The following is a 27394-nucleotide window of genomic DNA, read 5'->3' as shown; positions in this document are numbered from 1 at the left end:
CTATCCAAATTTATCTACAGATGCAATGCAATCCCCATCAAAGTTCCAATGATTTTTTTTTGGAGGAGAGGACATGCCTATGTCATGCAGAAGTTCCCAGGCCAGAGATCAAATATGAGCCACAGGACTGACAACACCAAATCCTTAACCACTAGCCCACCAGGAAACTCTGGGAATGGCATTTATTTACAGAAATAAAAACAATCCTAAAATTCATGTGGAAACACAAATTTCCCCAACTAACCAAATTAGGAGTAAGAAATAAAAATAAAGCTGGAAGCATCACACTTCCTGATGTCAAAACATATTAAAAAGCTACAGTAATTAAACAGGATGACACCACCATAACAAACAAATGTATCAACGAAAGACACAGAATAGGGACCCCAAAAACCCAAGTATATACTCTCAACAGCTCTTTGATGCAAACTAAGAATATACAGTGGAGAAAGCAGAGACTCTTGAACAAATATGTTGAGAAACTGGATAACCAATCCATACAAAAGTGTACCCTTACATTACACCATATACCCAATCAGTTTAAAATGAGTTAAAGATTTTAATGAAGGAACTGTAACTGTAAAATTCCTTGATGAAAACAGAGATGAAATGCTGCATGACACTAAGCTTGTCAATGATTCCTGGGGAAGAGACAAAAGCACAAGCAAAATAATCAAAGTTAGATAAGGGAGGCAACATCACTAAACACAGCAAAGGAAATCTTATACAGGGTGAAAACCCAACTTACAATGGGAGAAACTATTGGTAAATCACATAAACAACATCAGATTAAGATAGAAAAGAGGCAAAAAATTCCTACAAGTCAGTAGAAAAGAATTAACAACCTGATTAATAAAGCATAGAGGACTCAAGTAGACAGTTCTCCAAAGAAGATAACCAACTGGTATATGTGGTCAACATCATTAATTATCAGGGAAATGTAATTAAAACCACAATGACATATCATCTTCCATTGAGTCAGATGTATGCATCAAAACAGCAAACACAGCAAGGGTTGGCACATATAAGGAAAAATTGGAACACTTGTGTACTGCTTGTGGTGGTACAAAATTATGCAATCCCTAAGAATTGTTCCTCAAATAATTGAAAATAGAATTACTATATGATACAAATTTTCACTTCTGGATCTACATATCCAATGTGTTGGTATCAGGAATGCAAAGAGGTAACTACATGCTCATCTTTATTGTCACGTTGTTTCCAATACCCAAGATATGAAAACATCCTGTTTATTGAAAGATGAAATGATTAAGAAAAGATGGCATATAGATACAATGGAATATCACACAGTCTTTAAAAAAGGAAATACTGCTATATGCAACAACTTGGATGAACCGGTTAATATTATGCCCAGTGGAATAGGACAGTTATATAGGGACAAATAATGTATGATTCTACTTAGAAGAAGAATATACAACAATCAAACTCATAGAAACAGACAGCACTTGCCAGGGCTAGGGAAAATTTTTTTTTTTGTCTTTTTTTTGCTATTTCTTGGGCCGCTTCCATGGCATATGGAGATTCCCAGGCTAGGGGTCGAATCGGAGCTGTAGCCACCAGCCTACGCCAGAGCCACAGCAACGCGGGATCCGAGCCACGTCTGCAACCTACACCACAGCTCATGGCAACGCCAGATCGTTAACCCACTGAGCAAGGGCAGGGACCGAACCTGCAACCTCATGGTTCCTAGTCAGATTTGTTAACCACTGTGCCACGACAGGAACTTCAGGAAAATTTTTAATTATAGAAGATGAGTAAGTACCAGAGTGAGTGTAAGACATGTGCTTATAGTTAACATTATTCTGTTGTGTAATTTAAAGATTGTTAAGAGGGTGTTTCTCAAGTGTTTTTAATCACAATAAAAACTTTATAAAATAAATAAATATGTAAAAGAATTGTCTTCTTTCAAAAACTAATAAAATTCTTAAAATATAAAAAGGAACATATAGAGATGACAAATAAGATAGAAAAAGATAATCAACATCAAATGCTATTAAAGAATTGCAAGTAGGAGTTCCCACCGTGGTGCAGCAGAAATGAAACTGACTAGGAACCATGAGGTTGCAGGTTGGATCCCTGATCTCACTCCATGGATCAGGGATCTGGCATTGCTGTGAGCTGTGGTGTAGGTCGCAGATGCAGCTCTGATCCTAAGTTGCTGTGGCTGTGCCTGGCAACTACAGCTCTGATTGGACCCCTAGTCTGAGAGCATCCATACGCCACAAGAGTGGCCCTAAAAAGAAAAAAAAAAAGAATTGCAATTAAAACAACAAGATGCACCTATGAAGCTATAAAAAGGTGCAGACCATGCACCTATAAAAAGCCAAATTCAAAACAGGACAACACAAACTGTCAAGCATGTAGAGCGGCAGGAACACTTCTGCATTGTCCATGGGAATACAAAGTTGAATAACCACACAGAAAGACACTTTTGTGTTTTACAAAACTAAATTGATATAAACCCAACAATCTCACAACATAGTATTTACACAAATGAGTTGGAAACTTAATTCTACCCCAAAACCTGCACACAGATATTTATAGAAATGTTAACTCATAACTACCAAGACTTAGAGTCAATCCAGATGTTCTTCAGCATGTGAAAACGTAAAGAAACAGTGCTATATCCACAATGAACTAATAATTATTGAGCACTAACAAAATTTAGAAAGCACTCTCTAGCCATGAAAAGACACAAAGGAATTTTAAACGCATACTACTGAGATGAAAGAGGATAATCTGAAAAGGTGACATGCTGTAAGATTCCAACTATATAAGATTCTGAAAAGAACAACAACAACAAAAGGAAACAATAAAGAGCTCTGTGGTTGGTGGAGTTGGAGAGAGGGAGGTGTTAACCAAAAACAATAAAAGAGCCAGTTATTGACCAATAAAGCAGGCTTATTCAGGAACACAGAAGAATCACAATTAGAAACACGTAACTCTCATGAACCACATATAAACGTGGTAAAGCAGAGTGGAAATTCTTTTATAGCAAAGAGGCAGTTAGGAGGGGCTGTTATACACGAGTCCATTGGAGGAAACTGGGAGCTTGATAATAGTGGCTTTTGTCACCTGAATTTAAGTCTCTTGTTGACTGAGGTGTTGCCAGGCAAGGATACATTCTTCCTCCTGCTGGTGGCAATGAAGTATCACATCCCACCAGAGAGAGGAGGCCCTTCTCTTTCTGTTGGGATCTGTGTTGATGGTATGTGCCTGAGAATTCCCTCCCCCTGCTGGTTTTCTAACCCCAGTTTAGTGGGGCTTCCCTTTATTAAGTTTAATAAGAGGGATGAGTAGGCAGGACACAGAGGACTTTAAGACACTGAAATTATTGTGTATGATATTATAATGGTGGTTACCTGTCATTACACACAGACCCAAACCTATGGGGTGTACTATACAAGGACTGAACTCTGAACATAACCTATGGACTGTGGCTGATTATGATGTGTCAATGGCGTTATCAGTTTCCTTGACTGTAACACAAGTACTACTCTAGTTCAGGATTTTTTTTTCTTTTTAGGGCTGCACCTGTAGCATATGGAGGTTCCCAGGCGAGGGGTCTAATGGGAGCTACAGCTGCTGGCCTATGCCAGAGCCAAAGCAATGCCAGATCCAAGCCACAGCTCACGGCAATGCTGGGTCCTTAACCCACTGAATGAGGCCAAGGATGGAACCTGCAACCTCACGGTTCCTAGTTGGATTCATTTCAGCTGTGCCATGACAGGAACTCCCATCCTTTCTAATTATAAAGCCAATGACAACAACAACAATGCCGAGATCAATCTTGGAACAACCAGTGACTCAGTTATAAGTCTTCGAAAAGAATATGAATTTCTAATAGAATGTAAGTTATTGAGACCTGGATACCTAAAGAAATGATCATGTGAAGCATTTAGATTTTTTTAGAAAAGTCAAAAACCATGTGATTATCTCAAAATATGTACCCCCCCCCACATTTGACAAAATCCAACATCCATTCATGATAAAAACTCTTACCAAAGTGGGTATACAGGGAACATACCTTAACATAATCAAAGCCATTTATGACAAACCCATAGTCACTACACTACTCAATGGAGAAAAGCTGAAATCCTTCCCACTAAAATCTGGAAGAAGACAAGGAGGCCCACTCTCACCACTTTTATTCAAGGCAGTATTGCAAGTCCTAGCCACAGCACAAAACCAAAGAAATAAAAGGTATCCAAATTGGAAAAGAAGAGGTAAAATTGTCACTGTATGCAGATGACATTCCACTGTCTATAGAAAACCCTAACTCCACACAAAAACTTCTCAAACTGATCAATGAATTCAGCAAAGTAGCAGAAGACCTTATTAACATTCAGAAATCTGTTGCATTTCTGTTTAGTAACAGTGAAATATTAGAAAAGGAATATAAAAATGTAACACCTTTTATAATTTTATCCCAAAGAAGTAAATACCTAAGAATAAACCTGACCAAGGAGGTGACAGACTTAAATGCTGAGAACTATAAAACATTATTCAAGGCAATTAAAGAGGATTTAAAGAAATGGAGAGATATCCCATGCTTCTGGATTGGAAGAATTAATATTGTTAAAATGGCCATACTATCCAAAAATCTACAGATTCAGTGCAAGCCCTATCAAATCCATGACATTGTTCACAGAACTAGACCAAACAACCCCCAAATTTATATGGAACCATAAAAGACCCAAAATTGCCAAAGAAATCCTGAGGGGAAAACAACATCAACAACAAGAACATCAAAACTGAAAATAAGCAAGAGGTATAACTCTCCCCAACTTCAGACAATATTACAAAGCTAAAATAATAAAGACAGTGTGGTACTGGTACCAAAACAGACATATAGACCAAAGGAACAGAATTGAGAACCCAGAAATAAACCCCAACACACATGGCCAATTAATCTTTGACAAAGAAGGCAAAAAATTATAATGGGAAAAAGACAGTCCCTTCAGTAAGTGGTGGTGACAGAATGGAATAGCTGTATGTAAATCAATGAAACTAGAACACACTCTCACAAAAATAAACTCAAAATGGCTTAAACACTTAAACCTAAGGCAAGACACCATACAACTCCTAGAAGAGACATAGCAAAACATTCTCTGACATCAATCATACAAAGGTTTTCTTAGGTCAATCTCCCAAGCCAATCGAAATAAAACAGAAATAAGCTAATAAGACGTAATCAAACTTAAAAGCTTTTGAACAGCGAAAGAATCCATAAAAAAAGACAACCTATGGAATGGGAGAAAATAGCTGCAAATGATACCACCACCAAGGGCTTGATTTCCAAAAGATGCAAACAACTCAACAACAAAAATACAAACAACCCAGTTGAAAACTGGGCAGAAGACCTAAACAGACATTTCTCCAAAGAAGATATATGGATGGCCAACAGGCACATGAAAAAATGCGCAACATCCCTGATTAGTAGAGAAATGCATATCAAAACTACTATGAGGTAGACCTGTCAGAATGGCCATCATTAATAAGTCTACAAATATCAAATTCTAGAGAGGATGTGGAGAAAAGGGAACCCTCCTTCACTGTTGGTGGGAATGTAAAGGGTACAATCACTATGGAAAACAGTATGGAGGTACCTCAGAAAACTACATATAGAACTATAATATGATCCAGCAATCCCACTCCTGGGTATACATACAGATACAACTTTCCTTCAAAAAGACACATGTACCCGAATTGTCATGGTAGCACTATTCAGAATAGCCAAGACGTGGAAAAAACCTAAATGTCCAACACTAGATGAATGCATTATGGAGATGTAGTACATATTCACAATGGAATTCTACTCATCCACGAAAAATAACAAATAATGCCATTTGAAGCAATATGGATGGAATTAGAGATTCTCATACTGAGTGAAGTCAGAAACACACATGTACCATATGATAGCACTTACGTGTAGAACTTAAAATATGGCACAAATGAACCTATCTACATGAGAGAAACAAACTCATGGACATAGAGAGTAGACTTTTGGTGGCCAAGGGGGAGGGGGAGGGAGTGGGATGGACAGGGAGTTTGGGGTTAGTAGAGGCAAACTATCACATTTGGAGTGGATAAGCAATAAGGTCCTGCTGTATTGCACAGCGAACTATATCCAATCACTTGTGATGGGACATGATGGAGGATAATATGAGAAAAAGAATGTATATATATATGCATGGCAGGGTCACTTTGCTGTACAGGAGAAACTGACTGAACATTGCATATCAACTATAATGAAAAATTCCAAAAATAAAAGCCATGAGTTATGGAAATGACACAGAGCTTAGTGTATGAAAGCTATTCAGTAAATATGTGGTGAACATGATTATTTTGAAATTGATTCCTTTAATATATGTCTTTGTTTTTTTGGTCTTTTTTTCTAGGGCTGCATCCACAGCATACAGAGGTTCCCATGTACGGGTCTAATTGGAGCTGTAGCTGCTGGCCTGGCCCAGAGCCACAGCAATGCAGGATCTGAGACATGTCTGTGACCTACACCATAGCTCACAGCAATACCGGATCCTTAACCCACTGAGTGAGGCCAGGGATTGAACCCACCACCTCATGGTTCGTAATCAGATTCATTAGTCACTGAACCATGATGGGAACTCCATAATATATGTTTTTTATAACATGAATTAACAAATAAATGGAAATGAAATTGGCAAATATGAGACATATCCAGTTTGCCCAAATAGGTCCAAATATATATTCATCATTGGAGTATTTTCTATATGTCTGTCATTCCTTGTTAATGAATGTCTGGAGCCCATAGAATAGAACCTCTGGTTTCAGGCACCAGTGTTTCCCCTGGATTGTGATTGTAAAAAAAAAAAAAACAAAAACATAAGACCTAGCAAAGTTTATGTCCTGATGCAGGAGTGTGTAATTTAGGGCACTGGGTGAGAATATGGTAGATTTTATTGGTCCACTTTCTCTTCTACCAGTGACATAATTTCTTCTTTTTCCTGTCCTCCACCACTCTCTTGATCTTCATTCTCCTGGATACCTTCTTTTTTTTTTTTTTTTTTTTTTTAGACCAAGGGAAATGATAACTAGGAATCCTTGTTTGTATCAGATTCCTGAGTATGATGTGGATTAACTTGCTATTTTTATAGGATAAGTGGACAAACTAAAAGTTGAGTTTATTATATTTAGGATGAATCTGACTGAACAGAAACTTTGGGGAATAAACTCTGGGACATTAATAACTTACATCATTAAATCTTAGAGTATTCCCAATGGAATTCAGGAATGAATCATTTTGTGTTTTTTTTTTCCTCCCCAGTGTTCTGTAATAAAGCTGGTAACAAAAAGGGTAGGCAGATGTGATGATGATTCAGAGAGTCTTCTAACTGTAAGTGACAGATTATTTTCACCATTTTATTTGTTTTCTTCTTTATTTTTTGCTTATATAAAATTGGAGCATATTTGTTTATCTACCATACATGATAGACAAAAGATATCCTCAAGTTCATAATACTAATGTGGCTTATAATCAGCAAAATGCTAAAACAATACGGTAAATATTACTTCTTATGAGGTTGTAGAAAATGTTCAATTTAAAAGTTCTTATTGAGCATCCACACGTCACAAGGCATTGGGTTGGAAGTGCGGAAAATAATATCTGAAGAACATAAAGTTTTCTCATATTCTTATTCCAGGAAGGCAGCTAAAATAAACACACACATTCTTGTTGTAAGCTATATGATGTAATACTGCAAGAAATGTCATACATAAGGCCTTTAGAGAGCAGAAGGATACATTTCCTCTCTCACAGGTAATCACTAAAGGCCTTCTAGAGGATATTTCTTAGCATGTTGGTCCTGAAGTTCCTAGAAGGTTCAACAGCTAGAAATGGAAAGCCATTCCATGAAGAAAACAGAGGGCAAGATGAGTGTGGATACTCTACACCTATGTGTTTTTAATCTTTAGCTAGTACACTACTTACATGATAGAGATCTCATGTGATCCTTCTACTGATTTTTACATGCTCGCACTGCATCAAGGACAGACCCTGATTATACAAAGACATTAACATAGTTCACTGGAGAACTACAGCCTTTTCTACATTTTAACATATTGTAGATTACAAAATAGGTTAAAATTCCCTTTTGTAGGATACAAAGAGAACCACTGACATGTACTTGAGGACACAGAAAAGGTTTTTCATATAAATTATTAAATATGTGGCTAATGTAGTCTGGAGTGCTTGGAACTTGAATGTAGAGAAATGGGCTTTTTCAAAAACTAATTTCACTCCTTCTTCTCCAGATATGAGTGGCAATATCCATGTCTTTGTGATACCAAATATTTGATGGGGACACATAATTATTTTTCATGTATCATATGTATTTATGAATCTTAGTTTATCTTAAATATGCAAATACAAATGTAAAATAAAAGAAATAATCTTGTCCTAGTAAAGGATAGGGAAATAGATTTGGTAACATACAAACAGAAAACTGTATATTCAAAAGAGTGGCCAACATCAAGCAATATTGAAGTGACAGAGACTATCCCATCATCTTGCCTTTAGTGCCTACATAGTTTAAGCTTCAATACTTTATGATATGTCACTTTTAAATTAATAATGGAGGAAAGAGCTTATTGACATGATTAAGATACCAACACCAAGACTCTGTTTCCTTAAGATTATGTATAAATCCAGAGATTTTTTTTTAAATAGTTGGAAACCCAAACCCAAAGTGAATAACATGATTAGACCTTTTCCCAAGAGGGGTTTTTTGTTTTGTTTTGTATTTTTGGAGAAATGAGAGTCATTTCATCTCTGTTGAAGAGAAGAAAATTCACTCTGGAAGAGAAAAATGTTTAAAGGAAATCTCGTGCCTAGTTAGCTTATCATAATCTGTGCCGTGGCTGCTCACAACTTAGAGACAACATATTGAAGGTTGGATAGGATAGAGGAGAAGCAGATTGGAATAAGCACATCTTCCAGATTATATTTAAATATGTTACATTCCAGTCTATATTTTTACTTTCATAGAGTGCCACTGCCAGCATCATCTTCACAAGAAAGAACTAATGAAAAAAAATCTGGTTTTGGAAATGACCCCACAGTAACAGTTCTTTCTAAATGTGAAATAAAACAAACTCTTCACTGAAAGAAGGGACATTTCAAGCTGAATAATTGTTTGCCAGGACAATACAAATGGAACAAAGACATCAGTTACTGACTATCTATTCTGACTCTTTTGGAAAATGAATTTCCCTCCTTCTTCTGTTCTTTGCTCTGTTCTAGGAATATGGGGTTTTCAGATTCCAGAATGGAATACCACTGGGAATACCACTATGATCAGACCCTATACCAAATGCCAGGTGACATCTTCACCCAAAAGAAAACCACCCCATTGGTAACATGCTTAAGTAAAAGCTTGATTTTCTAAAACATGACCTCCCTTTCATTTAGAAGTGTAACTTCAGGAAATCTGAGTGTTCTAAAACATGCTTTTCAAATTGGAGAATGAAAAAATAGCAAGAGTTATTTTTGAGATATCATCAAATAACAAAGAATATTCCTTCTGTTCATTATATATGCCAAGGACTACATATAAAGATGCTTGACGTTTGCAACAGATTATTTGAAGGTAATATGTCTTTCCTCTTTTCAAGCTGGAGATCTGAGAGAGTTTGTATGGAAGAGATGAAGCACATTTATATTTATAAATGACATACTGTTTAAAAAATATATACATATCAAATATGAAAAGGATAAATGAATGAAACAAGGTATCTTTTAGGTGCCAAGGCTGGGGTACTACTTTAAGGCAGCCAAATATATTCTAAATGATGAATGATGCACAAAGCAAAACACGGGATTCAGTGTGTATTGAAAATGGCCAAAAGATAACAAAGCAAATAATGAAATAAGCCATATATATTAACTATATATTCAAAAAATTAACCATGTCAAATCTAACAAGGGATTGCAGTTAAAGAGTTTTACAAGAGAGTTTACCATCCACAAGCTTATATGAGGCTCAACATGACCCTATGTAGTGGTCATTACAAATTGAGAAACAAAGCATTATTAGTTATAGACACAAACAAATTATTGGGAAACCACAGCTAGAATATACCTAATAAGCAATATTTATATTGACTTAAAATGTTTCATAGAAGCATAGATCATGCCATATTGTAATTCTTTATTTTATTGCAGATAATCCATTTCACACACATCCCTTCTCCTCATTCATGAAATCATGCAGCTGAACAATAATGTGACTGAGTTCCTTCTACTTGGGTTGGCACAGGATCCTGTAAAGAAGAAAATAGTGTTTGTCACTTTCTTGATTTTCTACTTGGGGACATTGATGGGTAACCTGCTGATTATTACTACCATCAGGACCAGTCGGGCACTTGGGAGTCCAATGTACTTCTTCCTTTTCAACTTATCTTTAACTGATACCTTCCTCTCTACTTCCATTGCTCCTAGAGTGATTGCAGATGCCCTTTTGAAAAATGCCACTGTCTCTTTTAATGAATGCATAGTGCAAGTCTTTTCATCCCATTTCTTTGGCTGCCTGGAGATCTTCATCCTTATCCTCATGGCTGTTGACCGCTATGTGGCCATCTGTAAGCCCCTGCACTACACAACCATCATGAGCCACCGGGTCTGTGGTGTGCTGATGGCTGTGGCCTGGGTAGGATCCTGTGTGCATTCTTCAGCTCAGATTTTTCTGGCCCTGAGTTTACCATTCTGTGGTCCCAATGTGATTGACCACTATTTCTGTGACTTGCAGCCTTTGCTGAAACTTGCCTGTGCAGACACCTATGTGACCAACCTACTCTTGGTGTCCAACAGTGGAGCCATCTGTACAGTGAGTTTTGTCATGCTGATGGTCTCCTATGTCATCATCTTGTATTCTCTGAGAAACCACAGTGCAGAAGGGAGGAAAAAAGCCCTCTCCACCTGCATCTCCCACATCACGGTGGTCATCTTGTTCTTTGGTCCTTGCATATTTATATACACACGCCCTGCAACCACCTTCCCCATGGATAAGATGATAGCTGTGTTTTATACAGTTGGAACACCTTTGATCAACCCTCTGATTTATACGCTGAGGAATGCAGAAGTGAAAAATGCCATGAGGATGCTATGGAACAAGCAGTTTATCTCAGGTGACAAAAAATGAATACAAGTTTCAACGGTTTTCATCACCACTTAGATTGATCCAGTTTTCCCTGGAGAGTATTATCTTTTATTGTGTTAATGTAATCCTATCATAGGTATTAGTGTCAGTTTCCTTCAGAAAAAGAAGCACTGTGAACACATATGCTGATTAGTGTTCGTTTTTAGGTACTGTTCAGTTTTCAATTTTATACCAGGGATAAACAGGAATGTAAGATTCATTGCTTTTTAGTTGTTTTTCACTGCCGTTTCCCTGCTCCCACTCCCCGCCTGCCTAACAGTGGTTTTGAGCTAATGTTTTCACTGTCATCCTTCATGTTGACTTCTTGTCTTCTCTGCTTATATTTACACTTTTAAATGCTTACATCCAACAGCCTAAGAGGTTCTCTCCAAAAGCCTGACTGACATTTTTCCAATAGTTTTATTTATTAGACACTGTGGTCACATCTGTCAGAACACGGACCTTCAACTTGAATGTTCTTCCTGACTCAGCACAAAGTACCATGTTCAAATCAGAGAGAATCTTACTGTTGGAAATGACAGATTTTCAACCTTTGTGTGGTATAATTTGAATTCTTACCGTATGTTTCCTTAGGTTCTTCTAACAGTGGCAAAATATAAAGACAAAATTCTACTTCTGAAGTAGTTTTTTGACTTTAGAAAGGCGTTGACTATTGGATTTATACTTAAAGTGGTATTCTTTGGGTAAAATTGATGTTACCAATTTGATTCCTTCTGAATGTGGAGGTGGCACAGGCTTCTTTTGAATTTCACAAGTTTTAGTGTTTGAAGATTCAGTTATTGCAATTATACAATTGAGGGCCCAAATTAAGGGTGATACATTTACATGGTTGGGAAGCAGAGAGTGTAAGCAGTTGAAGTTAGTGAATGTTAACCTATTAATAGGTTAAAGTAAATAATGAAATACTCAGGGGAGGATCTTATGCTTTGAAACTTATATGGGTATGTTATATCATGGGTGTGGACAGTGAATTCCATCCAGGAATCACACTCCTTTGCATTTTCCCAAAGGCATTGAAGACTTATGGCCACACAGAAATCTGAATGCACTTTTATAGCAGTTTTCTTCCTTTTTTAAAAAGGATTTTTATTTTTTCTCTTATACCTGCTTTAGAGTGTTCTTTCAACTTTCTACTGTACAGCAAAGAGATCCAGTCATGCCTACATATATCCATTCTTTTTCTCACATCATCCTCCATCATGCTCCATCACAAGCGACTAGATAAAGTTCCTACGGCTATACAGCGGGACCCCATTGCTTCTCCACTCCAAAGGCAACAGTTCACATCTATTAAGCCCAGCTTCCCAGTCCATCCCAATCCCCTCCTCCTTAGCAACCACAAGTCTGTTCTCTAAGGCTATGAGTTTCTTTTCTGTGGTAAGGTTCATTTGTGCCATATATTAGATTCCAGATGTGTGATATCATGGGGTATTTGTCTTTCTCTTTCTGACTTACTTCACTTAGTATGAGAATCTCTAGTTCCATCTATGTTGCTGCAAATGGCAGTATTGTGTTCTTTGTTATGGTTGAGTAGTATTCCATTGTGTATATATACCACATCTTCCTAATTCATTCATCTATCAATGGACATTTAGGTTGTTTCCATCTCTTGGCTATTGTGAATAGTGGCTCAATGAACAAACAGGTGCATGTGTCTTTTTAAAAGAACGTTTTGTCTGGAGATATCTCAAAGCATGGGATTGCTGGGTCATATGGTAGTTCTATATTTAGTTTTCTGAGGTACCTCCATACTGTTTTCCTTAGTGGTTGTACCAATTTATATTCCCCCAACCATGTAGTAGGGTTCCCTCTTCTCCACATCCCCTCCAGCATTGGTTATTTCTGCACTTGCTAATGATGGCCATTCTGACTGGTGTGAGGTGGTACCTCAGAGTAGTTTTGGTTTGCATTTTTCTAATAAACAGGGATGTTGAGCATTTTTTTCATGTGCTTGTTGGCCATTTGTATATCTTCTTTGGAGAAATGTCTATTTAGGCCTTTTGCCCATTTTTTCAGTTGGGTGGTTGGCTTTTGTGCTCTTGAGTTGTATACATTGTTTGTATAGTTTAGAGATTAAGCCCTTGTCCATTGCATCACTTGAAACTATTTTCTCCCATTCTGTAAGTTGCCTTTTTGGTTTTCTTGTGGTTTCCTTTGTTCTGCCAAAGCTTGTCAGTTTGATTAGGTCAGTTTCTTCTTAACTGAGAAAACTTAGAAGCAATCAAGATGCTTCAGTAAAACTGGTATATCCAGACACATGAATATGATTCAGTGTCACAAAAGAAAAACTATCAAGACATGAAAGACATGAAGAAAACTTGCATGCATGTTACTAAGTAAAAGAAACCAATCTGAAAGGATTAAAAAACTGTGTGATTGTAACGGTATGACAATCTGAAAATGGCAAAACTATGGAGGGAATAAAAAGTTCAGTGGTGGTGAAGGGTCACAGCGGAGGGATGGATGAACAGGTGGAGCAGTGAGACTCTTCCATATGGGCCTATAATGGTGGATGCTGGATACGTGTCATTATACATTTGTCCATATCCATGTGAGGCCCAACACCAAGAGTCAACTCTAATGTCAGCTCTGGGCTTTGGCTGCGAGTGATGTGTCAGTGTAACTGCATTGACTGAACAAATGTATCCCTCTGTGGGTTGTTACGAATGAGAAAGACAGTGCCTGAATGGGATAGGGCGTACATGGGATATCTCTGTGTGTCTGCTGCTCAACTTTACTGTGAATCTAAACTCCTCTAAAAAAATAAAAGCTATGACAATAAAGATGTCAAGAGAGAAGACTGAATTGGATGCTAAACAAAAAACACCTGCTCAGCTCAAAAGAAGAGAGGAAAGAGAGAACATAAGTAAATAAAGGAGACAAAGAAAAAGTAAACTGCAACAGGATGAACTTAAACCCCCACATTTTCACAATCACATAATATGCAAACATGCTACATTTAAAAGACAGAAATTGTCGGAATAGATATAATAGAAAAAAACTTCAACCCAGAAAAGCAATGGGCTAATTAGGGACACCCCAGCATGAAGCTCAGAAACAGAAAACATGCACAAATGAGTAAATGCTGGCATTCAATTTATATGGAGTTCATGAATAGGGAAAACTAAAAGAGTGATACAATTCAGAACAGTTGCATCAGGGGAACAGATTGAAAAAGGGACTTGGCAGAACTTTGGGGTTAATGAAAGTATTCTAGAGCAAACATTTGTTGATAGTTACATGAATATATACATTTATCAAAAGTCATCAAACCATATGTTTAAAATCTGTATCATTTTTATAAAATCTAGCTCAGAAAGAGAATTGTATTGAAAACACTAAGTCTCCCTTAAAAACAATTCATCAAATCTAGTGATAATTTCTATAGAAAACAAGCAGAAGAGCACCTGTTATTAAGACTATCATTCCACAAATAAAGATATACAGAAATGTGATTTGAAAATTGGTACCCAATAGTAATTTTTAACAGCTACAATGGACTTCACCAAAGTGAAACTCTTTGGTACTAAAAATGTTACTATCAAATAAGTGAAAAGCCAGCCCACAGTTTGGGAGAAAATAATTGCAAATCATTTGTTAAGCAACTTGTTCGCAAATTATATAAGGAACTCCTTATTAACAAAAAGACAATAACTCAGTCAAAAAATGCCAAAACATCTGACTAAACATATGTCCACTGAATATATACAAATGGCCCAAAGTGGAGTTCTCTTCTGACACAGTTGGTGAAGGATCTAGCATTGTAACTTCAGCAGCTTGGGTTGCTACTGTGGCATGAGTTCAAATGCTGGCCTGGCAACTTTCACATGCTGTGGCCTCAGGCAAACAAACAAACCAACACATGGGCAAAAGCAGATAAGAGAGGTCAACAACTTCCATCTTTAGGAAATGCAACCCTAAGCCATAATGAGATAAAGCTTCATACCCACTAGATGCCTAGAATCAAAAAATACAGAGTGATAAGTACTGGTGTGTATGTAGAACAAGTGGAGTTGTTCTATATTGCTAGTGAGAATGTAAATGATGCAGCCACTTTGGAAAATGGTTGGGAAGTTCCTCAAAAGGATACATAATAACAATGACCCAGCAAGGTCTCTACCCAAGGGAAATGAAAATATTTATTCACAAGGATACATGCACACCAATGTTCACCACAACATCATTCACAATAGCCACAATGGGGAAACAATCCACATGTCAATCAACTGATGACTGGGTAAATGATACATCCATGACCTAGAAGACTATTTGCAATAAAACAGAAATACTGATTCTTACCACATCATAAATGAAACTTTAGGAATATTATGTGATGTGAAAGAAGAATGTTACAGCAGACAACATATTGCATGATTGTTTTTTTGATAAAAATGTCCAGAAAAGAAAATCCTTATAGATTAACGTTTGACTAGGGCCGCTGGTAACAGGAGTAGAGGGGAATGAGGAGTGACTACTAATGGATATGGGGTTCTTGGGGGAGTGAAAAGTAGGTTGTAAAATTAGGTCATGTTGATGCTTGCACAGATTGTATACTAAAAATGATTATACACTTCAAATGAGTGAATAATACAGTATATAAATTCTATCTCAATAAAGCTGTTAAACTAGATAAACACGAAACCTAGTAATCATTTCTACAAAACAAAAGACCATAGGGCAGATATCATTACAAGTTTATCTGTTTATTTTTTTCTTGGCTGCATGGGGTGTGCAGAAGTTCCCAGGCCAGGGGTCGAAACTGCACCCCAGCAGAGACCCAAACCACAGCAGTGACAACACCATAGCCTTAATCCACTGAGCCGCCAGGGAACTCCTTTCCAAGAGTGCCTCAGATTATATACCTGGCCTGGGGATTTTTGCATGCCACAGGCGTTGCCAGAAAATGAAAAGCTGACTCAACCTCAAAACTACTTGAACTCATTTACAAAATCAGCAAAGTAGCAGGGTATAAGATTCACATCAGCAACCAGCCTCATTTCTCCATCCTAACAATGACATGTTAGAAAAGGAATACGAAAATACAATACCTTTTGAAATTGCACCACCCAAAATCAATAACTTGGAATACACCTGGCCCAGGAGGTAAAGGACTTATATGCGGAGAACTATAAAACATTAATCCAGGAAATTAAAGAGAATCTACAGAAATGGAAAGATAGTCCATGTTCATGGGTTGGAAAAATCAATATTGTAAAAATGGCCATACTACCCAAAGCAACCTACACATTCTATGCAATCCCTAACAAAATACCCATGACATTTTTCACAGCACTAGAACAAACAATCCAACAATTTATAGGGAACCACAAAAGACCCAGAATGGCCAAAGCAATTCTGAAGAACAAAAACCAAGCAGGAGGCATACCTCTCCCAGACTTCAAGAAATATCACAAAGCCACTGTCGTCACGACAGTGTGGTACTGGTATCAAAACAGACAGACAGACCAATGGAACAGAATAGAGAACCCACACACACCCTGACACCTCTGGTTAATTCATCTTTGACAACGGAGGCAAGAGCATAAAATGGGAAAAAGAAAGTCTATTCAGCAAGCATTGCTGCGAAACCTGGGCAGCTGCATGCAAAGCAGTGAAAGTAGAACACACCCTCCGACCATGCACCAAAATAAACTCAAAATGGTGGAAAGACTTAAATAGAAGACAAGACACCATCAAACTCCTGGAGGAGAACACAGGCAAAACACTCTCTGACATCAACCTCATGAACATGTTCTCAGGTCAGTCTCCCAAGGCAACAGAAAGAAGAGCCAAAAGAAACCAGTGGGACCTAGTCAAACCAACCAGCTTTTGCACAGCAAAGGAAACCAAAACGACAACACAATGACACCTTACAGAATGGGAGAAAAGAGTTGCAAATGATGCAACGGACAAGGGCTTCATCTCTAGGATACACAAGCAGCTTATACAACGCAACAGCAAAAAAGCCAACCTCCCAATGGAAAAATGGGCAAAGGCCCTGAATAGAGTGTTCTCCAAGGAAGATATACAGACAGCCAGCAAGCACATGAAACAATGCTCAACACCCCTGAGTATAAGAGAAATGCAAAGCAAAACAACCATGAGATACCACCTCACACTAGTCAGAAGGGCCATCATTCATAGGTCCACTAATAACAAGCGCTGGAAGCCTTGTGGAGAAATGCGAACCCTCCTGCCCTGTTGGTGGGAATGTAACCTGGTATAGCCACTATGGGGAGCAGTACGTATGTACCTTAGAAAACTTTATGTGGAACTACCGTATATGACCCACTAGTCCCACTCTTGGGCATATATCCAGACAAAACTCTCCTTAAAAAAGATACATGCACCCACATGTTCATTGCAGCACTATTCACAATAGCCAAGACACGGAAACAACCCAAATGTCCATCGAAAGATGACTGGAGTAGGAAGATGTGTTATATGTACACGATAGAACACTACTCATCCATAAAAATGAACCACATAATGCCATTTGCAGCAACAGAGATGAAACTAGTTCACTCATTTTCATACTGAAATAAGTCAGAGAAAGTCCAATAACATATGATATCACTTATAACTGTAATTTAATATACAGCACAAATGAAGGTTTCCACAGAAAAGAAACTCATGGACTTTAAAATAGACTTGTGCCTGCCCCAGGGGGAGAAAGAGGGAGTGGGAGGGATTGGGAGGGTGGGGTTAACAGATGCAAACTGTTGGTCCTGGAATGGATTTACAAAGATATTAGGTAAGGACCTAATGTCTAGATGCTTACATTGCAACACAACAATGGGAGGAAAAAGTTGTGTACATGTATGTATAACTTGCTCCCCATGCTGTACAGCAGAAAAAAATACATAACTAACTAAATAAATGAAAATTAATAAAACACTTCTTCCCCCTAAATGGAAAACACTTCAATGTTTTATTAGTAATTAGTATATTACAGTGACTTTAAATCCCTACTTATAATGATTAAAATTTCAAATGATCAACATTGTATTCTACAATTTAATTTCTGAGTCATACACAAAGACGCAGTAATTGGGTTAGCGGGAAACAAACAGCATGTAGCTTGAGAAAGGTCACCTGCCTCCAATCTACAAAATAGTTCCATGTGAACTACAACATGGCATCTGATCCAGCTGCCAAGCACAGAGCACAGGGCTACCTATCAGGGACAAAAGTCCTAGGTGCTACTGTAGTTCCATGTGTCTGAGGTGTCTCAAGGTGAGAAAAGCTGAGACCTTGAACCTTTAAATTCTCTGAACCTTTGGACTGGCAGAGTCCTTCCTTTACCCTTGCTCCAAAATAAGTGTTCCCTTGACTGGAGAATGAGCAATGACTTCACCTGAAACAGGATTCTCAAAGGACACATGTTCCCTTCTCAACATCAGATAACACAACCTTCATTAGATCCAGACCAATACATAGAATCAAAGTTCAGCATAACACAGGTAAAGCTCTGAATATGAAAGGAAGTAGCCTACACCCCCAATGTGTCTGCAGGACTTCATTAAGATGAACTTGTGAGAGCTGGGAAAACACTTTGGAAGAACGGACCTTGAAACGGTTCGATTTATTTGGTGGGAAGAACTTAACTCTGGTAAAGATATTCTGGATTTGGAAAGGGAACCTGAGGCTCAATATTATGGCAGCCTCCACTGGTTGCCATTTCCATGGAGCTTGGACAGGATTATGGGTTATAGCAAATTACAGGAAGATGCGTGGGCTTCCTGGGAGAGAGGAGAGGTTGACAAGGGATCAGTTTGGGACTATGTGTTGAGGAAAGGGGAATGAATACTCAGAACTTCTTGAGAATGATTGATGGCAATATCTAATCTGTCACCTGAAATAATATTATAATCTTCCAGCCAGAGGGAAGGCTTCTGAAGGCCACATCATAAATTCAGTTTTGGCGCAAGACTGTCTCTGAGTAGGTGTAGCAAGTCAGTAAATCCCTCTTATGATTAGTTCCCTATTCTTCAAATATATCATTGGAATATATGTATATGCAGCATATGAAAAAAACTCATGTAAATTGTTCTATAAGAAGGGCCCCTATATCACAAATTAGAAAATTAAAATCATATTTTAAAATGAATTTCAAAGATAAAAGCAACTACAAAAGATTTGAAGGATTCCAGTTCCCCATAATTGTGCCATTTAATTAGCTGGTCTGACCCATGCAACAAACACATGGATGGTTGCATATGGCCATGGACTGCTATAATACCACTTAGGGAGTATTCCCAATGGAAACCTCAGTGCAAGCTCTATTAACTTTTTATAGTAGAACATCAAGCACTAGGCTTGGAGCCCTTCTCCAAGTCCACCTCTGGCTGTTGCCCTCTAAGTCAACCAGTTGGCACAGGAATCTGGATTAACCACCCACGGAGACTCAACCCAAGTATGCCTTCCAGGTAGAAGAAACCAGGAAAGCCCTCACAGAGTATTTTAATTAGATGTTTCCTGCAACCACCCACTTGGCCCTACACTCCTTATGGCCAGGAGCCGGGATTCACCTAAAACCATGGGCAACCAGCAGCTCACCCCTAAGTGGAACAACCCCACTCGGTGAGCCTAACCTCCCATTCTGCCTCAAGTTGCCCAGGATCACTTCATGGGGACATCAGATCCCAGTGAAGAAGGGAATCCCAGTCCCAACCTGCAGAAAAACACTCTGGGGTATGGTTCCAATGGATCCCCTAGACTGCTTGTTGAAACCTCTCTCTGACCTGAAGCGTCTCTTCCAAAGAATATCACAAGTGCGACCAGGGTGATTCAGGCCCCAGCGGTGGGTTTCCACATCAAGGCACACTTGCCAACAGGCCAAAGACTGAGATAGCTTCATGTTTCCATGTATCTGACATCCTTTCTCTTCAAAAGGCCAGAAAAATGGAGACCAACGCTTAGGGCTGAAGCCTGGTAACAAACACACACATCTAAAGGCAGTGGAGGCAAAGTTCTGCTCCTTAGGTGTGGCAAAGACACTGCTGAAAATCAGCAGGAAGATGTTACAGAAAATGGACCTTTGTCCCTCAGCGCCCCTTAAGGATGAGGAGTAGGACAGAAGGCAGAGAGGATGCGTCACCAGCAAAGCCCATTAACAACTCTTGAGAAATAAACCAGAATCTGCTAATAAAATACAGGCTCACCTTTTTTGTTGCCTTTGTGCTCACTCCTGTTTTCCTTGCCCAAGAGCAGAGTACTGTGCATGGAGCCCTGGCACCTGGCGCTTTGGACCAGAGTTCCTCCTGTGAAATGGCCTTGCCACACCTCAGCCCAGCAACCTTGTGCTGAAGCCCTGGGTATGACACCGCAATTCAAGAGAGCGAAGGGGCCCTGCAATTGTGGTGCAGCACTGAGGCCTGGAGCGTGAGCTTCTCAGATGTGCTGGCCTCATGAGAACTCTGCACACCCCGCCCCCCATGCTGATGAGAACTCGGCCTCCTCCCCTCCCCAATGAAGAAAACCTGGCCCACTGCCCTCCCCCTCCATGAGAACCCCGCCCACCGCCTGTCCTTGCTCTAGACAGCCAGCTGGTGCCTTTCTGTTCTTTGATCAAAGAAAAAGGCTTCCAGAGTTCCCACTGTGACTCAGCAGGAACCAACCCAACTAGTATCCTTGAGGAGGCCTGTTCCATCCTTGGCCTCGCTCAGTGGTTTACAGATCCCGTGCTGCCTCGAGCTGTGGTGTGGGTCACAGATGAGGCTGGGATCCTGAGTTGTTGCAGCTGTGGCATAGACTGGCAGCTGCAGCTCCAATTCCACCCCCAACCTGGGAACTTCCATATGTGGCAGGGGTGCAGCCTTAAAAAGTACCATTAATATAAGAAGAAGAACAAAGCTTCCCTTTGCTTTTGATCTGAACCTGACTCAAAGAGTTGGTCATAATAGCACCATAGAAGCTTTTAAGCAGTGGCGAAGGGGAGTCGAATCTACCTTTCTCTTGCCTAGCTGTTTAGATGGTTTGGAAAAGGAAAGCATAGTCTCTATTAGAAGGCCCAATGAAATCAGGAAAGCATCTGCAGTGGACAGCTCATAAATTCCCTCTCAAAGTATGAACCAGTTTCTTTTTGGACATTGTATTACAAAGGAAGAAGGAGGGGAGGGGAAGGCAGGGAGGAGACAGAAAATAAAGCATTAATGAGGGGACAGGAAAGGGTAGGAATGTGAAAGGGATAAGAAAGAATATTAGTGGTCAAGAGTCGACCTTAATGGGGTACAATCAAAAAGTGAAAAAAAAAAACAAATGAAAGCCTGCACTATGTTTCATTCTAGGTATGGGCTAGAAGTGAACTTTTTCCCTCCAGTTTTTCCAGAAATCAGCAGAGACTCTATGAAACACAGTGAACCCCAATAGTACTATGGAATCCACTCTGTTCCAATCAAATGGAACTTCTAAAAAAGCAGGACAATTAAAATTCAATAAACACCTCCAAAAAGAGATCTTTGTAATATATATGCTATATTACACATCAAGCAAATTGTGTGAAATATATGTAATTATATATGCACATTATTCAAGTGCACAAGACAATCAAAAACAATTACATACCTCTGTTTATTGAAGGTGTTTACTGAAGAGCTTTGGATTAGTGTTATGATTCCAGGTGAAACTATTAATTGGTTTTCAAATTTAGTAAGTTGATTTTTTTTTTTTTACTTCTTTTTAAACAAATTGAAAAGGCACCTGGAAATTAAATCTATCAGTTCTCTGAAGTGGTTCTGATTATGGAGGGAGACTTTGGGGGGACGGCTTTCCCCAGAGTCATTAAGCTTTTATATCATTCTCTTTAAAGTGACCCAACAAGAAGTCGAGGAAACAGCATCTGTTGCCAATAGCACTGTGAAGTGGCAGGTTTCAGCTGGTGAGAAGCAGACTGGGAGCATCAAAGACATGACTTCGACCAAACTTTGAGGTGTGTGGGTCAGAGATTCACTGAAATTAATAATTTACAAAGAATTCTTAAAGCATCACTCAACTTTATTTTGGAAAAGTGTACCCAAATTATCACAGGAAGGGGAGAAAAATAAAGCAAAACTCGAGCCCTGGGCAATACTGGTGAGATACTTTTTCTTCTTAAATTAATATTAAAGGTTTGTGAAAAAAGAGAATTTAATCAAATATCAATATTTTGGATACTTGTAATATAATTGCAAGATACTGTCCTCAGAAATGAGGGGAAAGTATAGTTTTACAGATGATGATGAGATAATGAAGTGCAACCATACAAGACTACGAGAGAGTATATTCCCAATTATGGCTAAGGAAATGGCACAATTTCAAAGGAAAGTGAGGTGTTATCAGGTTGACATGCTCAGAAATGGGAGGAAGGTATTCTCTGAGATGCGTCCTGATTCACAGAGAAAGACAACTTTCTCATGGACATTAGAGAATGGACAATGGAGGCACAGTTGCTAGGCTTGTGTTTAAATGCCCAGTTTCTTCCAGATGAGAACCAAGGAACATAATTCACAGTTGTCAAAACTGCTACAATTTGAGCCTTCTTAAATGGGAGGGCTCTCTCAGTGGGGAATAGTTTTTGTTTTTTTCGTTATTTTTTTTTTCAGTTCAGGAGGAAAAACAAAAGGGGAATGAGCATGTAAAACAGGGGAATGTGTTTGAGTGTGAAATAGAGTTATTATTATTATTATCATTATTCTTGCTATCAATAGTTTTCCTATATAAGAGAAGCCAGTAATATAATGAGACTAATCCCATATCTAACACACAGATCTGAGGAAACACAGCCCTGTAGTTTCCCATAAGCTGGAAAAGCCAGGCCCAACGTTGCTGTGAAGGGTAGAGGAGAGCCCAGAGTTCAGTAGGGACTGTAAGCCCTGAACTTGAACTTGATGGATCTTTGGACTGTGTCTCAGGTGGACACAATTCCTGATGCTTCCCTAAGACACTGTGCAATTCTACCCCAGCCCAGAACTAAAGGAATCGTTAACATCTATAGCTTGGTGTGAAGAGTCACTTCTGAGCTCCTTTAAGCAAAACTATGTCCCAAAGCCCTTTTCACACGTACATTGCAGTGACCTCCCCAGAGTGTTTAAACTTCCACCAGATGGTGAAGAATCCCTTAATAAATATGAAAGAGTGGTGAGATTAAGAGCAGAGTTGTTTCTTTCTTTCCGTCCCCCCCCCACACTTATTTATTTATTTACATTAACAGAAGAATGTTTAAAATAGCAAGGCAAAGCAATCCTGGGGAATCCTCAAACACAGTTTGAAGATGAAATTTCCCTTTCATTCCTTGCAGATCAAACAGGTCTTGATGTATCTCCAGGAGTATCTTTTACTGCTTTTGTTTCCTTTGTCTCTGACTCCTTTTCTGCATTTGATGACTATTCTAAGCTGAAAGAATTGATTTGATTGCACAGTAGAAATAGTGTTTAATATTATAGATGAGAGTCAAATGAAAGCTTTCTTATTTTGCACAGGGGATAACAGAAGCCCCAGGAATCTAAAGGATTTATCCAGAGATACAGCAACCATATCTCAGAATCAGACTTGTATAAGTTTGGTTTTCTGTGTACTACACCTGTGTAATCACTTGTATAATTTTGGTTTTCTATCTACTACACCTGTATCTGTGTAAAATTGGATGGCAGCTGGCTCACAAAGCTTCACTTGGATAAAGCACAGCAGAACAACGTAGAGCACCAGGCTGAAACTTTTTCTGGTGTCTATAAGATGCTCACAGGTAAGAATGTTAATGTGGAATTGTGAGTTTCTGTTGCAAACAAAAGTGACTAAAAAATTATATTCACACATATACAAAACTCTATAATGGATCAGACCAAATGTAGACATACCACCACTCTTAAATTAGCAATTAACATCTTGTAGGCAGATATCCCCTCTGCTTATGTGGAGCCGAATATATTTTAGAAATGAAGAAATAATGTAACTTGAAACAAATACATTGAAGCCTTAGATTGATCTATGGAGGCTGTTAAAAAATACTGGTCAGAGAAGCTCCTGCTGTGGTGCAGTGGGTTAAGGATCCACCAGAGTCAGCCGAAGCGCAGTTCAATCCCTGACTCGGGAACTTCCATATGCCAGGTAGAGATGAAGAAAAAAAAAAGACTATTCATCAGAGTTCAAAAGAATCTTTAAGGGGCAGAGATAAGTATGCTTAAGTTAGAGGGGAAATTTAGATATTATGTTCTCAAATTCAAAAATAAAATAACTTTTAAAAAATTTGAATTTGAAAGATTCAATTTCTGAGATAACTCAATAAACATAATTAAGAGTATTTGCACAGGATATTAGACTCATTAGGAAACTAATTGTACCTAGAAAAAGAATCAATAGAATGGCCATGATCAAAAAGACAAAGACAGGTGATTGTGGGGATGTGGAGGAAAGGGAACTCTTATGCTGGTGGGAATGTAAATTAGTATAACAAGTGTAGAAAGCAGACTGTATATTCCTGAAAAATTAAAAATCAAACTATCATATGATTCAACAATCCCATTTCTGGGTATATGGCCAAAGGAAATAAAAATGCTATCTTGATATATATATTTAAATTTTTTTGTTATACTTGATTTACAATGTTTTGCCAATTTCTGCTATATAGAAAAGATATATATATATCACATTATCTTCCAGCCTGATCCATCACAAGTGATTGGATATAGTTCTCTGTGCTCTACAGCAGGATCCCATTGACCATATACTACAAATGCAATTTTTCATCTGCTAACCCCAGACTCCCAATCCATCCCACTCCCTCTACCCCCAATGGCAACCACATGTGTGTCCTTCATGTCCATCACGTTTCTGCTTTGTAGGTAGATCATTTGTGCCATGTTTTAGACTCCACATGTAAGTGATATTCTATATTGCCTGGCTTTCTGTTTCTGACTTACTTCACTTCATATGAGAGTCTCTAGTTCCATCCATGTTGCTACAAATGGCATTTATTTTGTCCTAGTTTATGGCTGAGTAGTATTTCATTGCATAGATGTACCACACCTTCTTAATCCATTTTCTCTTGGTGAGCATTGAGGTTGTTTCCATGTCTTGGCTATTGTGAATAGTGCCGCTGTGAACATATGGGTGCATGTATCTTATTCAATGAAAATTGTGTTTGGATAGATGCCCAGGAATGGGATTTCTGGGTCATACGGTAGCTCTAGATTTAGTTTTCTGAGGTATTTCCATACCATTTTCCATAGTGGTTGTACCAATTTACATTCCCACCAACAGCGAAGCAGGGTTCCGTTAACTCCACATCCACTCCAGCACTTGTTGTTTGTTGACTTGTTAATGATGGCCACTCTAACTGGTGTGAGATGGTACCCCACTGTTGTTTTGATTGCCTTTCTCTAATAATTACTGATGTTGAGCATTTTTCATATGCCTGCTGGCCATCTGTATGTCTTCTTTGGAGAAATGTGTATTTAGGTCTTCTGCCCATTTTCTGATTGTTTGTTTTTTTGTTCTTGAGTTGTATGAGTTTTTGTATATTTTGGAGATTATATTTAGTCAGTTGAGTCACTTGCAAAAATTTTCTCCAATTCTGTGGGTTGTCTTTTCATTTTTTAAATTGTTTCCTTTGCTGTGCAGAAACTTTTGAATTTAATAAGTCCCACTCGTGTGTGTGTGTGTGTGTGTGTGTGTGTGTGTCTTTATTCTAGGAGGTGGGTCAAAAAAGATGTTGCTGTGATTTATGTCAAAGAGCTGCTCTGCCTATATTTTTCTCTAGGAGTTTTAGAGTATCTGGCCTTACATTTAGGTCTTTAATCCATGTTGAGGCTATTTTTGTGTATGGTATTAGAAAATGTTCTATTTTCATTCCTTTACATCACTCATTGTCCAGTTTTCCCAGCACAACGTTTTGAAGAGATTATCTTTCCTGCACTGTATATTTTTGGCCCCTTTGTCATAGATCAGTTGTCCATAGGTGCTTGGGTTTATTTCTGGGCTTTCTCTCCTGTTCCATGGGTCTCTATTTCTGTTTTTGTGCTGGTACTATACAGTTTTGATGACTGTAGCTTTGTAGTAAAGTGTGAGATCAGGGAGCCTGATTCCTCCTATTCTGTTTTTTTCTTTTCAGTATTGCTTTGGCTATTTGAGGTCTTTTGTGTTTCCATACAAATTTCATTTATTTTTAAAATTATTTTAAAATTTTTTATAGTTGACTTATAATGTTCTGTCCATTTCTGCTGTATAGCAAAGTGACCCAGTCATACATACATATATATTCACATATATAATATATATATATACATTTTTTCTCACATTATCCTCCATCATGTAATTTAAAATATTTTGTCTAGTTCTGTAAAGAATGTCATTGGTAATTTGATAGGGATTGCATAGAATCTGAAGATGGCCTTAGGTAGAATTGTTATTTTGACTATATTGATTATCCCAATCCAAGTGCATGGTGTATTTTTCCATCTATTGTGTCTTCGATTTCTTTCATGAGCGTGTTCTAGTTTTCAAAGTACAGGTCTTTTGTCCCTTTTGGTAGGTTTATTCCTAGGTATTTTATTCTTTCTGATGCAATGTAAAATGGGATGGTTTCCCTAATTTCTCTTTCTGATCTTTCATTGTTAGTATATGGAAAAGCAATTGATTACTGTGGCTTAATTTTGTACCAGACACCAATGTCATATGCTATCACTTCTATGTGGACTCTCAAAAAGGATGCAATGAACTTCTTTGCAGAGCAGCTATTGACTCACAGACTTTGACAAACATATGTTTTCCAAAGGAGACAGGTGGGGACGGGGAGATAGGCTGGGGATTTGTGATAGAAAAGCTATAGAAGCTTTTTATCCTGAGACTTTACCAAATTCATTGATGAGCCCTAATAGTTTTCTGGCGGTGTCTTTAGGATTTTCTAGGTATAGCATCATGTCATCTGCAAAGAGTGATAGTTTTATTTCTTTTCCAATTTGTATTCCTTTTATTTCTTTTGCTTCTCTGATTTCCATCACTAGGACTTTCAAAAAAAAAAAATAAAAAGAAAGGACTAATAACAAGGGGTTACAAATAGATTCCACAAAGCCCCAGAGATTCTGACCCCCCTAACAGGTGTGAGGTTATATTCATTGTGGTTTTGATTTGCACGTCCCTGATAATTAATAATGTTCTGCACCTTTTTACATGCCTCTTAGCCATTTTGATATATTCTTGCAAAA

At 38.3% G+C, this 27394-nt stretch overlaps 2 protein-coding genes across 2 annotated transcripts in view; one reads left to right on the top strand and one right to left on the bottom strand.

Annotated features, from left to right (window-relative positions):
* LOC110259269 (olfactory receptor 4C46-like) overlaps positions 1 to 27394 on the bottom strand; it is a 949087-nt gene that overhangs the window by 541126 nt on the left and 380567 nt on the right. The window lies entirely within an intron of this gene.
* On the top strand, positions 10266 to 11198 carry LOC146405233 (olfactory receptor 4C16-like). The gene has a single exon (XM_085015215.1). The coding sequence runs from the start codon at positions 10266 to 10268 to the stop codon at positions 11196 to 11198; it is 933 nt and encodes a 310-aa protein (XP_084871341.1).

Source organism: Sus scrofa, chromosome 2 (genome assembly GCF_054392235.1).
Source record: "Sus scrofa isolate SSC_HxYL_T2T_F1_AM1 chromosome 2, Sscrofa_HxYL_maternal_Yorkshire_Landrace_v2.0, whole genome shotgun sequence".
In the NCBI taxonomy this organism is placed as follows: domain Eukaryota; kingdom Metazoa; phylum Chordata; class Mammalia; order Artiodactyla; family Suidae; genus Sus; species Sus scrofa.
This window is presented reverse-complemented; position numbering and strand designations above follow the sequence as displayed.

Bases quoted from the DNA above. Each gene is read 5' to 3' on its own strand.
- LOC146405233 (XM_085015215.1), top strand. From the start codon at position 10,266: ATGCAGCTGAACAATAATGTGACTGAGTTCCTTCTACTTGGGTTGGCA.